Genomic DNA, 16,858 nt, shown 5'->3' with positions numbered 1-16,858 from the left:
AGTTTTTTTTTTTTTTTATGTGGGTATAACAAAGATAAAATGAGTAGAAGAGTTAAGTGACATGGGCAAAATGTTGAATATTGTTCTTTTTTTTTAATCTTGTTTGCATTTTTGTTGCTCAAATTAACAATATCTAGCTTTAATAAAAGAAAAAAGTACGTCCAAACGCTCTCCGTCATTTGTGTCTTTCACTCACCAGTCATCCCTCTGTTTGCTCTTAAAGAGAGAGAGTGTCATTTCCTCCTCTATTACAATTCAATTCATTCTTAATGACACAGAACCACTCTTCGGCTGCTTTAAGAGAACAATCCTTCGGAAATCGAGCAGCCTCCTTGTTTTTTCCTATATGACACCGTCTTCCAGAGGAATCCTTGACTTGCATCCAGGCGTCGGACTCCTTTAGTGTTTTTTTCCCCATCCTGCTCTATACCTCCTGGCGTAGAGTTCTTAGTCTTTTCTGTAGACCTGTGGTAAATGAGCAACAGACGTGTTCCGTGTCTGTTTTTCCATTCCCTTTTTGTTAAGATCAGTAGTGTAGATACAACAATGTCACACAGTATGCTGATTATGTTTGGTTTCGACTGAAGTTCAAGAGTCTTCAAGCTGGAACTGACCAAGCGGCTTCCCTCTGCATCGATATAAGAATGAAGTCTGTAAACAAAATTACTGAATATTATTTTTTTTCTGACTTGCAAATGAAATAATCTGTACATCTGTGTAGGTGAGTTTCCTCTGCTTGAAGTTAAATCATTATAATTTGTATTGTCATTACTGTGATTATTAATCCGATACTCTTAACATTTAGATTCCCTGACGTCTTTTTGGTTTCTTCCCTTCTCTTTCCTACCCCCCTTGCCCTCGTTGTTGTCGTCATCCTGTTTTTCCTTATCAGGTTTGGTTACACTATCATAAGAGGGTAGGGAGGCAGTGGAAGGTGTGCTCTCCTTTTTTTCCTGTTCTTCATTCTTTCCGCCATTCTCTACTTTGTTATTGGCTGGTCTACGCTTGCAGATAAAGCCCCGCCTGGCCAGGTAGGAGCGGTAGGCCCTTTGAATGATTCTGGCGGACATGTCCTCCTGCTTGCGCCTCAGAGTGGTGGTGATGGGCTCATAAGAGACCTTGGAGGGATTGGCAGCCACAAAACGCTCCTCCATTTGCTGTCGTAACATGTCCAGCTCGCCACTGTCACCTAGCACGCGCTTGGTGAAGGCGAACAGGATGTCCAGGCAGTGGATGCGGTCGCCGCTCACCATCGGCATGTCCATGGCGATCAGTTCAATGGTGTTGGGGTTGGGGATTCGCAACGGGTGTTCAAGTGCATCGGCAAAGTGTGAAAGCTTGGAATAGGTGATGAACTGAGAGGCATCGGGGTCGAACTTCTCCCAAATCTCATAAAATGTCTCAAAGTCGTCCTCACTGAGTGGGTCGGCACTCTCCTCTGTGGCTACACTGAAGTTCTCCAGGATGATGGCGATGTACATGTTGACCACAATTAGGAAAGAAATGATAATGTACATAACAAAGAAGAAGATGCCCACAGACGGGTTCCCACAGTCTCCTGTATTGGGCGTACCAGGATTCTCTAATTTAGGGTTACAGTCGGGAGGGTAGTTCAGAATGGGCAGCAGCAGGCCGTCCCATCCAGCTGACGTGGTGATCATAAACAGGATGATCATGCTGTTTCCGAAAGTCTCGAAGTTGTACATGTCATCGATTCCAGCCCCGTGCCTCACGTAGCCAAAGTTGGACATTCCGAAGATGGAGAAGATAAACATAACCAGGAAAAGTAGCAGGCCGATGTTGAACAAAGCAGGGAGCGACATCATGAGGGCAAACAGAAGAGTTCTGATTCCCTTGGCGCCCTTGATGAGACGCAGGATTCTGCCAATACGAGCCAGACGAATCACCCTGAACAGTGTCGGCGACACAAAGTACTTCTCGATTATGTCGGCCAGAAACATTCCTGAGGTTAAAAGAGAGAAAAAAAGAGATACACATATGTTTGGTTAAGCTTTAAGTGATATTACTCAAACTCTGATCACTGACTGCTTTTGTGTTTTAGGTTTGTGTACATTTTTGAAGAAATCAGGACACGGTTATCGTTGTCATTCTATGCTTTTCTATACAGTATATTCTGTATAATTTTGTCAAATAGTAGAAGACAGAAATGTATTGTACGAATATTCAAGCCACATTGAAGAAAAAACTGAGATTTTGAGAATGATGTTGTTATATTGCAAGAATAAAGTCATAATTTATAAAAAAACTTTTTATAATATTACAGAAGAAAAATATTTTTTTAGGAAATTAGCAACGAGGAGAACAAGGGTTTCTAGAGGTTTCACTACTTCTGGATCAAAAGTTTTTAAAAAGTTTCTTGATAAATATCACACATATATAACCAATGATAACCTCATAGTTCACCTCTACCAAACATTTCCTCCTTGTTCACCTTTAAGTGGTCCAAATACTCTTTGAATATGGTTACATTTTCTCCTTTACCTCAAGTGATTACATAAAATGTTGAAGTAATTAGTATTTCATTACTATTTATCTTTCATCAGCTCATTTTATTTCCAGCTCTTGAGTTTTTGGTCTTAAGACAAAGTTAACGATTTGTCTTTTTAAAGAAATAATACATTAATCGAGAGATGCAACCTCTAACTTTTTTTTTGATGTGTTGCCCTGTGAGCAACACATCACCAAAATAGAATGCCTGGCTTCACTCTACATGTTTCTATTGGCAGGAGGATCTGACCCATTTCCAGTCAAACTGATTCACGTGCGTAAATAACCCTTTGGAATACTTGCCCACAATTGAAAGGATGACCACAACCACGTCAAAGATGTTCCAGCCATTGGTGAAGTAGTAGTGACGCAGTGCAAAGAGCTTGAGTACAAACTCGGTTGTGAAGACCACAATGAAGATGAAGTTGACCCAGTAGAGCACGAGCTCAGTGTCATCGGACTGATCGTCCGTTTCCACCATCATGGTGACCATGTTGAGGCAGATGAGCATCATAATGGAGATGTCAAACACCTGCTGTGTCACAAAGTCGAACACCAAACCCTGGATTTTGTTCTAAGGAGAAAGGGAAAGAGCAAGAGATATTTAGAGTCACTTTTCTTCTTGCTTAGAAATGTACGGTTACAAACCTGCATGGTGGTGAGGTTGAATAGAGAAAAACAATTACTTACCTGAGGCCTGGGTATCGGTTTTTGTGGTTTCTTTGACCCTAGTTTCTTCATGGCATTGTAGTATTTCTTCTGCTCTTCTGTCATGAAGATATCCTGACCTCCAAAGTAAAGGGACAACAATAGTTTGGTTACAACCTGCAGGGATTTCAACCTTTTATTCAAATTCTAATTCAAATATAATTTTTCGCATAAAATCTCATTTGGCTATTCTGACCATTGACTGTTTAAGGATGGAAAATTTGACAGCTCCCTAAAAGTGAAACCAAAGTCTTTCAATCACCACCAGGTAGATGGCTTTACTCTAGGTCATAAATCATCTTAGTGGAGGGGAGATTGAATAAACTTAACAGTCAAAATCCATGTCAAAGGAAGGTTATCTCAAAGAAGTTTTCTGTCATTTTTTAGTTCCAATCCCACTGATGTTTGTCCGAGTGTTCATTTTTCCAGTAAGTTTGGTGTTAATTAATATTTTTGGGTCAAACGTTTTGATCGACAGCTTACTAATCCTCAAGTCATCTTCAAGGCAGCATGTTCCGAGAATAGCAAAAATAAATCTTATCTTTTTCTTTTGCTGGTTGAAGTTGTCGATGATGACACCGATGAAGAGGTTCAGTGTGAAGAAGGAGCCGAAGATGATGAAGATGACAAAGTAGATGTACATGTATAGGTTGTCCTCGTAGAGGGGCTGGTCCCCAACCTGTGAAGTGTTAAAAAAGTGAAAATATGCAAGAAACGCTCCTGCACATTGATGCGGAAGTCAGACTTAAAAAACTATAAAAATTTTACCTTTCTAGAATCTATTGCTGCGTACATAATGTCCATCCAGCCTTTGAATGTTGCCTGTATAGTGTGCAGAAACATTGTGTGAGCGAACTGATTAAACAAGACAGAAACAAATGAGACGTGTCAAGCAAACGTTTCTCACCACTTGCAGGAGCGCCAGGTATCCAGCACCCACATTGTCAAAATTGATCTTAACGTTTTTCCATCGTACTTCTGTGAAGTTCCTTTCCATGAGGGAAAGACACTCTGATTTGTTGTTAACGTCATTGGGGTGGAAGTACGCCTCTGCCGTGTCATTGAAACAGAAGTAATACTTCCCAGCGAACAGGTTGACGCCCATGATGCTAAAGATGAGCCAGAAGATGAGACAGACCAACAGCACGTTCATGATGGAGGGGATCGCACCCACCAGGGCGTTCACCACCACCTGAAGAGGAGAGCAGGGAAACGCAGCCGCAGCAGTCACACAGCAGCTACATGGAGATGTTTACACATAAAAACATCAACACAAACATACACAGAAATGCACATTCTTTTCCTCCATTAAAATTTCTGATTGGCAAAAGCTGAAGCCCTAAACAATGATAGCCGGGGGTGAAACAATACTTTCAGCCCATAGCTCCAATAACTGAAATATATGTTTTGCCTGATAAGAATGTAAATAAAAAAAATGTCTCCTACATTTTGGTGAAATTAGTGATTAACAGAAATTATAAATAAATAAGAAAGTTTTATTTAATTTTTTTTACAATAGGACTATTATCTACACAAAACTTAACTGAAAAATAAAAGTACAGCATACATAGACGGATATCTGAGCAAAGCCTAAATTTGATTGGACTAAAATTCTCCACCTAAGTTAGCAAGATGCCAAATTTAAATGTCTTCACTTTGAGGTGCTGGTATAGGTCAATACTATTTATAGCTATATGACATGAGATGTAACTGCACCCTCTGGCATTTTGTTATACAGTATTTGCAATCCATTTTCAGCTCCATATGCATACTAATATATTGTATTGTACTGTGACATGACTTATTGTTACACCTCCTTAGAATCATATTATTTATCAAATTTTCCAGATTGTATTATTCCTGTATAACACTATATGTTCCAGCATGTCACCAGCTAATCACTCTGTGTATTTATGTTGAGTTGGATTTAATAAATAAAATAGTAATATATAAAATAATATCATTTTTTTAATTGAATGTTAAAAAAACCACATGCTGCTAAGAAACTCTAAACAATGACTGTGTGTAACTGACACAGCATTACATTTTACAGTGTTACAAATGTACAAAGGAATATCAGTGCGACCATACAACTATACTGCACCAAAGCAGCTTGGCTGTGTGGGAGAAGATACAACTTCAGGAGGAGGTGTGTATGAATGTGCATTTACCGACACACATGATAACACAAAGCCAAATAAACCAAAAGGACACTGGATAGGCAAACATCAAAACATTCACTTCATTCTAGTGTTCTGAGTAATATCATAAAATTATATGAATAAATAAATAATTGCAAAAAACTGCAAAATGGTGATCATGACAATCATGGCGATGAAATTCACTGGGGAGTGGTGAGCAAGGATGGCGAGGGAGGGGGGGTATGCAACCAGAAGTTTGTCGATCTTCCAGTGTGACAATGCCAAAGCCAAACTGTGATAAGATCCGATAACAGGACACTTGAGGCAGAGCGACAGTTAGAGGATGCCGAGCCTACACACGGACACAAGTTTTCCCTCTGCCCAGCAACAACCAGAGGCTGATCCAACCAATCACACATTAAACTGATGATCAGAAGAACCCCAAAGAAAATGACAGCTTTCTCATGCTGCACAGAGCCCTCCGGGGGTCACATGTTCTCAGAGCTATTGATGCGGAATCTGCTACACACAATTAAGGACAGATGAATCAATTGTGTGCACAATATAAAACTATTAAACAAATTAGTGTGCACCATTTCAGGGACAAATGTGCAACTAGCCAATTTATTTGCCCTTCATATGACGTCTGGGTGGCTCTGTAGCTCAGAAACAGGTATTGGTTTGCATGCTCGGTTTGCATGAATTACATTAACTACATTAACTCTGTGATTATTCATATCAACCTCCTATTGTTCTCTCAGCTGATATTGAACATTTCAGAGCTGAGTGTTTATTATAATGTGTTGCATTATTCAGGTCAAAATCCCTATTTTGGTCCAGTCTTTCGTAAGAATGTTTTGTTGCTAGTTTTAATGCAAAGCTCATTGCAATTTTATTTTTTTTACATAGCACTCAATTTTTAACATGTGAAAATGGAATGTGACAAATCAAATCGAATGTATTAATGACCATCTGAGATGATCTGCATCCATGCAAAAAGCTTCTCCTCGATAAAAGGGGGGGGGGGGGTTACGTCAAACAAAAAAAAGTCCCCTCAGGAGACATGTTGAAGGAATTTCTGAATTGCCATCTCTAGCATGCGTTGATGCTTTTATTTAATCGGCATGCAGAAGGACCAGCTGCCTGGTTTCTTATGTCTTACCCTCATCCCTTCAAAACGTGACAGGGCCCTGAGGGGTCTCAAGGCCCTCAGTGTCCTTAGTGATTTAATCGGGCCTAGATCGGAGTAGCCCAACGCATTAGCTATAAGGCTGACTATAGACACCTACACAGATAGGGACAGAAGGAGTGGGAAAGACAGAGGCAAAAGAAGAGAGGAGCCACATAGTTATAGGAAATATAGAGAGAAAGATGGACCCTATATATACTGTAAGGATGGCTGAATGGTTATAAACAGATATACATCCATATATATATAGTTTCTATGTGCAAGTAAGTGTCTATCTAACATGAGGGTAGGCGGGGGTTCTTTTTCAGTGTGTTTGTTTGCTTATGTTTGGTTTAGTTTGGCAAGCCAGTCTGGCGTGACAACCAGCTTTAACAGCACAGTGGGCACACCTGGAAAGAAACTTGTGGTTGACACAGTGAAAGGGAGAGAAGATATAGAGTCAAACGAAGGGGAAAAAATCAGAGGAGAGATGTATTCACAAACACGAAATCAATGTGACACAATAATATACACAAAGTCCACAGTACACAACAGTACAGTTTCCACACCAGAGAGCACCGTATACTCATAGAAGGAGGGTGGGGGAGAGAAGAACGCAGAAGGTTGAGGACAACTTTCAGGGTTAGAAGAGAAAGGATAACCTGTGAAAGTAGGAGTCCCAACACAGCACACAAACCTTACCCTGGACCCTTAAACACCGACCCTTCCGTCGACCCCCCAACAGCTGCACAACGTCTCTCTTAACTTAAAGAGAGACACAGTTAGAGGCACCTGCTGTGAGAGAGAGGACAAGTCATTGTTAGTGTAGAGGTTTGCATGGAAATAGGGATAAGTCATCTTCACAACACATGGGCCACTTCAGAATATACTGGCTTTTATGCGCGGTTTTCTACTGGAGAATGAGGCACTTGGTCCAACCTCATAATCTGGAGAACTTCTGTCTTCACATGTTATATCTATGAAATAGGCAGCATACAACCAAACTACACCCCTGGTGAATATAAGGAGACATATGATGTCATTCCAGTTTTCTTCTTTCCTTCCTCTAGTCAGTTAAAGGGTTTTTGTTTATTTAAGAGATCTGCAAACACTGTTCCTGAATCGACTGAAACACTTTGCAATAATATGTAGGTAACGGCCGGACTACTGACAATGTCAACGTCTGGCCCAAACAAAGTCAGGTAAGGGCCACATACGCAAATCCAGGTGAACATCACGTGAGGGATCCATCTCCCAGGATGGACAGAAGTGCAATAGCTGCCGTGTGAAATTGAACGCATCAAGAAAATAACAATCTACAACATTGATTAGAAAAAACAGCTTGTAACATAATAGAGAAGTGTGGCCCTGTTTAATTATTTATACATTTGAAAATGTCTGATATAGATGAAGGGAGCAGCAATGACAAATGAACTGAGGAGTTATTGGCAGTATTGGCAGAATATGTGAGTAGGCATATTGTATATCAAGTAGTCTTGTTGTAATCATAGTCCACGAACAGCTGCCATCCTGATCAGGATCCACCACAATCACATAATGCACCTATAAGACTCTTTTAGGATTCAAATAAGTAATGATCACAATCTAAGTTTGGGACATGCTGGATCCAGTGACAAAAGCCAATTTTCATTATTCTCTTTCAAAAACTTCACAATCATGGCAGATTGTTATTAGCAAGTTATCTGGTAAAATATATATCATTCTCATTGGGACTTATTATTACAAATATATGGCCTGACATTGTAAAAGAGTAAATATTTAATTATAAATATTTGGTTGCTCCGACATGGGCTGATGATCTGTCCTGGGTGTTTCCTGCTTCTCGCCCAATGTCAGCTGGGTTTGCCTCCAGCTCCCCATCACCCTCAACTGGTAAGCAGTATACAGTCGATGATGGATGAATGTATAGTTGCTTCAACATATTTGTTCCATTAGATGAAAATGAAATCAATCAGATCTTTCACACGCTTGTGGTATTAATGAGCACTTGGGCTCTAGGACAGCAACCAGAGATTCATTACACAAGTAGACACTTGATAACTCCCAAATACAACCAACTGCAGGTATATGCCCGATGATTAAATAAACAACAGGAGCACGTCATACATGTGACAGTATGTGCCAGTGTCACATGGTAAGAATATTAATATGGCAACGTGGACAGATTAGCACCTCACACAAAATTGCTGGTTATTGAATGACGTAAACCAGAAAATGAAACCAAGACACACTGTAAAACACATCATCAATTATGTTAATGCAAAGAAGCAGGGTTAGGGGACTATATAGAAAGTTCAGACGACAAGGAACATGTTCTGATTAATTTGCATGCTACAACAATGATGCAGAGCGCTGTGGGGAAAACACAGCACCCTCCCCTTGTAATATCACATTAAATGCACAGTTTCAAAGTCTATATTTCTGTACACTGGTGTATCTTATGGATACCCAATGCGGGGCTCCCCCATTTTTAATGCTAGCATTTAAAACTGCAGCCCTTTGCAGACTGAATGTGGTCCCCAATGCACTACTTCAAAGCCTGGAATTCACACTCAAGAAATCACATGTGTCTCTCAAGCTGTGACCCATTACTGTTTTGTTACACAAGATAAAATTGAAAATATAATATTTACTCAAGAAGTAGTGAAAAGTACACTCTAGGTTTATGTCAAGAAATAAACCCTGACTTTAAGAAACAGCACAATTTGATCATTTTCTGCAGTATGAGGAAAAAGATTCATCTTCATTTTCTCAGTCGAACTCTTACCTATGTATTCAGTATAATACAATAAACAGTATTTAAAGTGTAAGGGCCATCATTGTGATAAAAGGATATAATTAGATTTTTGTATAACATGAATGTAAAGAATACTTTTGTTGCTTAGAGAAAGTTTATCGTTCCTATTTAATGTTTGAGTTAACCAGTGAGGTTGATCTCTCGGATCCATGGGTTCCTTAAATGTCTAAAAAATATCATCATGAGAAGTTAAACCGCATGAAATTACATTATTACACCATTGGGAATAAAACAAAACGATGTGCACATGTACTTACATCCACAATGAAGAAGTCCAACCAACACCAGGCATTAGTGAAGTACTTGACAAAGCCGTAGGCCACCCATTTGAGCAACATCTCCAGAATGAAGATGTAGGTGAAAACACGATCAGCGTACTCCAGAATGATTTTGACCGTCTTCCTCTGCTCGATGTACACATCCTCGAAGGCCTACAGGGCAGCAGAGGAGCAGCACACAGATGATGACTTTCCACTTCATGACTGATACATGTTGATCTTGGAAATATGTGAACAAATAAATGAGGCCTGTCACACTTCACACATTTTTCCACTAAGTTAGGATTAAATTAGATTGGTTGAGCGTTTATATCGATTTCTACTGCACAGACTCCAAAGGCTCAAGATGGCAGCATTCACATCCGGTATATTTTGGCTTAATTTCAGGAGAGAGAGAGAGGAAGTGGAGACCCATCACCCATCTTTATATATGGTCTATAATTTATAAAAAGAATTGCGGACTTTTTGATCATTTTTATCTGATTTTATTTTATTTTTTTAACTTTTTTTCATCATTGTGGGTTTTTATTTGAGAATGACAAAAGCCAAACTGGTTGATAAAGGTAATTTTCACAGAGTCAAACTGCAAGCTCTTCTTTTGCTGTATTGTCTGTATCTGTTCCTCAGCACATAAGTGTTTCTGATTTGGCCACAGGCCTTTCCCCTCCAGAAAGCTGCAAACCTAAGCTGGATTCTGCCGGTTGAAAGGTTGGTGCATTACAGCACTTTGCTGTCCATTAGCAACAATCATATCAAGAGAAGCAGCAGAAGAAAAGCAGGAGGTGATCTTGCTTGCTCACATCCTTATAAGGAAATGAGAATCACTGTCTCTAAATGAATGACCCACTGTTGTTTTAATTATTCTGTTAATTTCCCCCTCACTTGTTTATCACATCTCTTACATTTATTGATATAAGGCACATCACTGTGTATCTTTGTGTGTGCGTCATAATAACAATTTAATTTTATTTAAGCGTGTGTCTGTGAACTCTTACCAATGCTCCGCTGCTGAGCAGGATCATGAAGATGATGAGGGATTCAAACCAGTTGTGTTCTACGATCAGGTAGCAGGTCTTTCTCAGGAACCACCAGTGTTTCCCCCAGCCGAAAGTGATGGGGACATCACAGCACTTGTATTTGGCAATACATTCTGTGTGACAAACATAAACAAGACTGTTGATAGAGACCAATAAACACAATGTATCTCAGTGGCCTTAAACCTGGGGTAAGTCACACATTTTGTTTCATTATTTTACTGTAAAACTTATTTTAAATCAAGTGATCTGGGAGCAAACTAGACCACTGCACTTCCTCTAGAGTCTGTTTCCTGCCTTTGGGAAATCTGGCCCGGGATAGGGGACTTTGACCAATCACAGGGCAGTTCAGAGAGACGACACTGCTATTGGCTGTTCTACTAAGCAGCTCCACGTGCACGTCCCTTTGGTGGTAAGCCTGTCCTAAATCCATGACGGAGAGTCCTAAAGGAAATGGACTTTGCAACAAATGTCTTCACTGCAAAGCAACCAAAAAAGGGAAGATTTAAACATCCCCAAAAGAATCTGACAACGAACGCCATCAAACATGCACGGACCCTCTGTGCATCTGCATCTGCCCGCGCTTGTTTGATGGGAGGGGCTAAGCACACAGAGCATCCAACCCAAACATTAGCATCCTGGGGAAGAGACTAAACTGTTTTTCTAGTGATCCCACCTACTGCAGCTTTAACATAGTAATGTACATACACTATTAATAACAAAATCTGTGTAATCATTGTTATTGTCTACCACAAAGTCATAGTAATAAACATCGCCTACCTTCTGTCCAGCAGGCATCTGGGTCAAGGTACTCCTCTACCACCTCCACCACCGCCACCTCCTCCACGTCAGGCTTGATGTCTATCGTGCTGCCCTCAGACGAACTGGTGTCGTCCTGTTGAGACAAACAAGGGGAGCGCAGAGATCAGTCGAGCCTCCTCCATGTTTCCGTGAACATAGGCTCAGCAATGAGACGCCCATAACATACGGATGCGGCACAGTTCCACCGCAGCCATTAAATGAACGCCTTTCTGTTGACACCTACAGTTAATTAACACTATATAGGTAAGAATTGTTCTGAACAGGACTCTCACAGTAGGTCTTTAAGTTCAGCTGTACCAATAAATCAAGTCATATCTTTACGATGGGTCAAGGTGACTCAGGGCAGACTAGTGAAACACCAGCAAAATCCTTAGCAGTGTTGTTGTAATTAACTATACACATTCAGTACACACACACACACACACACACACAGAAACTCAGCCAACTCAATTCACTCGAGAATGATACTGCACTTTGTAATCTTAAGTCGTCAGCAAAGGACTGCACTCTCTTCCTCTCCCCCCCCCCTTTTCTCTTTCTCTCGACCAGACCAGATGGATCCCTGCTTCTCTGATTGGCTGTTAGCAGCTCTGTCTGTGTCTGCTCCCTGCAGAGGAGCCCATGGCTGGCTGTGGTGCAGGGGGGGAAGTGTTGTGGTTGGTTGAGGGAGCTCAGTGGAGTATGAACCTGGTGCAGGTGCAGTCGTGAAGCTGCTGCTGCCTCATCCCCTTTCTTCCTACTGAAAACCAGGTCAAGGTGACCCTAGCTTCTTCAGGCTTCTGTGTCTGGCTATCCTTTCTCCTACATTCATACTATACAGCGAACAACATGTTTCTCTCATTGGGACAGCCTTTTGGTTTATGTCTGTCTGCAGGGTCAGCACTTTGCAGAAGTGTTATAGCTGGCATGTCTAAGTGGATTTTCTGAAATGTCAAGTAAACTGAATGTTTTCAGAGTGGCAGCAGCGGATTGAGGCTAGGGAATAGCTTACATGGCGGTTGTGAACCTCTCAATAATCAACACTAATAATTTTAAACAGATTTTGACGCTTAATGTTTAAATTACCAGACGTCTGTTGTATCTCTGAATTGCCTGACATCTCCTAAAAGAATGTTCAAACAACATACTCCAAAATCTTCTTCCATACTAAAGTAAGGACATCGCTACTGCCGTCTCTATTCCATTTTCACACTCTTCCATCCAGTCCTTCTACTCACATCTTTGCTGTTCTCCACGTCTGATTCACTGCTGAAGTCTTCTGTATTCAGATTTTCGAAGTCCGACTCCCCGACCGCGATGGGAACACAAACCGTTAGGTTGGGGTTATGGATGAAGGACATGTAGTCCTCATCAATCATATACTTCCCCACGCTACTTCCAATGCCACTGGTGGTGCCATTGCCATTTTTGGCATAGTCCAGTTCACGGTTGATGTCCACATTGTGGTTTGCGATGCAGTTTAGCTTCTTTTCATACATGTCATCCAGCGGCTTCTGTTCATCCTCTATAGGCTGTGATGTGAACAAAAAAAAGGCCATCACAGAGCTACACAATCAGATAAAGACAAGTTTGCTTGACAAGTTTGTTTAAAAACAGAATTATTCATAAAGATGTTTACTTATATCGTACCTTCTTAAGCACTGTGGCCACAAAGACGCGCATGTGGACCTTGAACCAGGCAATCCCTATCTTAATGCGGGCGACTGCGAGCTGGAGGTTGTTGGGCTCCCCATCATCATCCGTAGCGGCGAGGTTGTCGGCACTGAATGAACTCAGCAGCAAGGCCAGGAACAGGTTCAGTACCTTGGGGAAAACCACCAAACAAGCTGAAACACTCGCAGTTTGAAGATGGACAACATGTCAGCTCTCCAAAAGTGAAGCCAAAGCGACTCGATCGCCACCCGTATCCAAGACATTTTAGCTTCATTTTTGTACAAAGGGAGGAAGTGGAGCCTTGTCGTCCATCCTCATATAAAGTCAATGCTGTAAATAGATGGTTCACAATTGGGACACTGTAATTTAGTATGTAAGTATTTGTCTTTTCTTACCACCAGGTTTCCGATGACCATGACCATCATGAAGACAGTGAGACACATGGTCTGTCCTGCCACCTCCATACAGTCCCACATGGTCTCAATCCACTCCCCACACAACACTCTGAACACAATCAGGAAGGAGTGGAAGAAGTCATGCATGTGCCAGCGAGGCAGCTTACAGTCCTCCGCGATCTTACACACACAGTCCTTGTAACTTTTTCCAAAGAGCTGCATGCCCACCACGGCGAAGATGAAGACGATGATGGCCAGCACCAGGGTCAGATTACCCAGAGCTCCCACAGAGTTACCGATGATCTTGATCAGCATGTTGAGGGTGGGCCACGATTTGGCCAATTTGAAGACTCGTAACTATGACATGAAATAGGAAACATGAGTATTACAAAGTTATTCATATTAGAAAAGTGACAAGTGAGATTTCCATGGGACTTAGTAGGAGGAGGGGACCTGGGCCAGGAGACAAAACATTTCATTTTGCCACAGATCCCGACAAAAGGACAGGTCCAGGAATTTTTACAATCGGAGAAAATCACCAAGTTAAAAATCCCTTGTGTTATCATGAGATGTGTTAAAAAACCTTTTTGGTTAACTTTGAAACTGTGGCAGGTCAAATTAGAACAAGGCGGGCCACAACATTCTAGATAATTAATGGGAAATACTGAATGACAAAAAAATCTCATGATGGTAACATGCTAAGGGAGCTCTTCCACAGAAATATATATAATATAGACAATGCAGCATCATGCATAAAAAATGTTTTCAAGCCGAGGCTTTCATTTCTTATTTATAATATGACCTGTGCATAACGGATATAACAGGTAATCTGATGTTGACATTCTGTCTCTAAGCTTTCTCACTTACCAATCGGAAGGACCTGAGCACTGACAGACCTTCCACATCCGCCAGACCAAGCTCCACTAAACTCAGGGTCACGATGAAGCCATCAAAGCAGTTCCAGCCTTCTTGGAAGTAGTAGTAGGGATCCATGGCAATCAGTTTGGCAAACATCTCGGCAGCAAAGATGCCTGTGAAAACCTGTAGATCCACACAGAAGTTCCCATTGAGTTTTAATGGAATTCAACAAATTAGGATTTAATTTACAATTTTCCCACATAATTCAATGTAATTAAACATCTAAGGAAATTATGTGACCCTCGCGGTGGCGACATCTCACTGGAATTTCTACCCAACCAACTTTCGATGGAGCATTTTGTGCCGACCATGGTTACCACAGGTGACCAGGGTCAGTTTCTAGAGAGGGTGATTTAGAAATGGCGACCACATCCAAGGAAGGCAGGAGGCTGGCAAATAACCCACTACCCGCCAACCCTGCATGTGGACCTAGGCACAATTTCCAGCCCCTTCTCATGCCCCTTGTACACCCAGTGTCGACCACCCTGCAGACCTGTCATATTATTCCAGCCCCAGAGACAGTGTACCAGAACAAAGTATCTAAAACAATGTGATTATATTGGGATTTGGGATTCGTATTGCTTCCAGACAGTAACAGTATCTGACCAAAAGTCTTTTAACTTTTAAAAATTATTGTAAAGATTTCCAATAATACTGGCATAATGGCCCTAAAGGCAAACATAGAGGAACCTGAGAATAAAACATATAAAATTATTCTAAAGGAGGAATTGCAAAAAGTAGTTTGCTTCCGTTGCATTTTTTTTTTTATGTAGTACCGATTAAGGAAAAAAGATTTGACTGAAAGCCCCTTTGACAGGGCAAGGTCACAGAGCAATGGCACCGTGTTCCAGCAGAGGTTGTGTGGAGCTGTCGTGCTGTGATCGTTTCCCATATTGTCCACCTAATCATTCCTCTGACTTCAGTTCCTGTTTCACCCCTGACTACATGCCAATATCTGTGATCTCATTTCCTGTCTCAGCACTGACACTGGGCCAATACTGCTGACCTCAGGCAGCTGTGCTACACTGATGTGTGATAGCGAGGGTGGAGCTACACGGCCGCTGTACATCTGGTTAATATGTACTTCGCCAAAACAGTCCTGTGCAGTCAGTGACAAACCTGATTATCATCACTCATATGTTTTTGTGTGTGCGCATGTGTTCATCATTTGGAAAGAGTTCAGTCGAGTGGAGGTAAGCGGGATGCAACGGAAGCAGCAGATTGACCTGAGTAGGGGCGATGGGAGTTTGGGGAGCAGGCTGGCTGGCTGCATTAAAATGGAACTAAATCTTTAATGAGTACCCATCAGAGTCCTATATCCACTATCTGTGCGTATACTTAAGTGCACATACCGAATGATGCATTGATGTATTGGTTTGAGGTTATGTAGGTGGGGCTAACTGAACCTGCAATGCCTCTGATACTCCTGAGAGAGATGATGAGCTTCAAGGCAGGAAAGTTTACGAAAACAACAGCAGTGGTGCAGTGAGTGACAAAACAGGAGCTTTGGATTCTCACCAGGTTACCAACGGACAGAACCCCCTCAAACTGTTCAGTCATGGGGTAGTGCTCCATGGCCATAAAGAGGGTATTGAGGACGATGCAGATGGTGATGGCCAGGTCCACAAATGGGTCCATGACAATCAAGTAGGTAATGTGCTTGATCTTCAGCCACATGGGAAAGCACTCCCAGATGAGGAAGGTGTTGGCGAACTTGTACCAACAGGGAGGACACTTCCTCTGAGACTCCTCCAACTCTGCAAGAGGGGATGAAGAAGAAAGGAAACCAAAATGAAGGAGAAAACCAAAAAACGATTTGAGTTAGTCTCTACAGTCACAAAAAAAGCAAAAATATTTTTCCATTTTTTTTTTAACCTCCATCAAAGGAGGTCATGTTTTCCCCACTGTCCGATTGTTGGTTGCTTTGTTTACACAAAAACTACGCGACGGAAACTTGGAGGACCAAACCCATTAAACTTGTGTGCGGATCAGGGGACGGATCTGGGATATTTTTTTCACTTTCTTTAACATCGTGAGATAGCGTGTCTTTAAAAATTGTAATTGATTTTGTGGATTCAATTTGATCGAAATAAAAATCTGAATTCTGTGAATTTAAGTGTGGTTTCAAAAGGGGACCATTTGACCTTTGTGGAGGAATGTACTCACTGAGTGCTATTCTAGATGTGTCCCTAAGTTTTCTAGTGATTAGCAGACACAATCTGTATCCGGCTGTCTTGTCTACATAAAGAAAATGTCAGTATTTACAGTAACAAGTACTGTGTTCTCTAAACCTTAGCTTGACTGAGCTGCGATAACTCTAAAAAATAAACATAACTTGTATAAATCAACCAACAAGAAGCAGACAAAAGCTGAGAGTTTGTTCATGTCAGTAAGCTGATTTGAAGAAGAAAAGGA

At 41.3% G+C, this 16,858-nt stretch overlaps 1 protein-coding gene across 9 annotated transcripts in view; it reads right to left on the bottom strand.

Moving 5' to 3' along the window:
* Nucleotides 1-794: 794 nt before the first annotated feature.
* Nucleotides 795-16,858, bottom strand: part of scn8ab (sodium channel, voltage gated, type VIII, alpha subunit b) — a 37,331-nt gene continuing 21,267 nt past the window's right edge. For 8 of the 9 annotated variants that reach the window (XM_061069081.1, XM_061069083.1, XM_061069078.1 and 5 more), the window contains exons 13-27: nt 15,962-16,200; nt 14,393-14,566; nt 13,526-13,882; nt 13,107-13,280; nt 12,695-12,988; nt 11,436-11,550; nt 10,617-10,771; nt 9,601-9,774; nt 6,520-6,642; nt 4,124-4,408; nt 3,985-4,038; nt 3,758-3,895; nt 3,199-3,303; nt 2,812-3,082; nt 795-1,963 (exon numbers count right to left, since the gene is read on the bottom strand). In XM_061069081.1, coding sequence (XP_060925064.1) covers nt 795-1,963; nt 2,812-3,082; nt 3,199-3,303; nt 3,758-3,895; nt 3,985-4,038; nt 4,124-4,408; nt 6,520-6,642; nt 9,601-9,774; nt 10,617-10,771; nt 11,436-11,550; nt 12,695-12,988; nt 13,107-13,280; nt 13,526-13,882; nt 14,393-14,566; nt 15,962-16,200 — 3,827 coding nt within the window. The remainder of the gene's footprint in view (nt 1,964-2,811; nt 3,083-3,198; nt 3,304-3,757; nt 3,896-3,984; nt 4,039-4,123; nt 4,409-6,519; nt 6,643-9,600; nt 9,775-10,616; nt 10,772-11,435; nt 11,551-12,694; nt 12,989-13,106; nt 13,281-13,525; nt 13,883-14,392; nt 14,567-15,961; nt 16,201-16,858) is intronic. The other variant, XM_061069084.1, reaches the window with a different exon arrangement.

Source organism: Limanda limanda, chromosome 4 (assembly GCF_963576545.1).
Source record: "Limanda limanda chromosome 4, fLimLim1.1, whole genome shotgun sequence".
Lineage (NCBI taxonomy): Eukaryota > Metazoa > Chordata > Actinopteri > Pleuronectiformes > Pleuronectidae > Limanda > Limanda limanda.
This window is presented reverse-complemented; position numbering and strand designations above follow the sequence as displayed.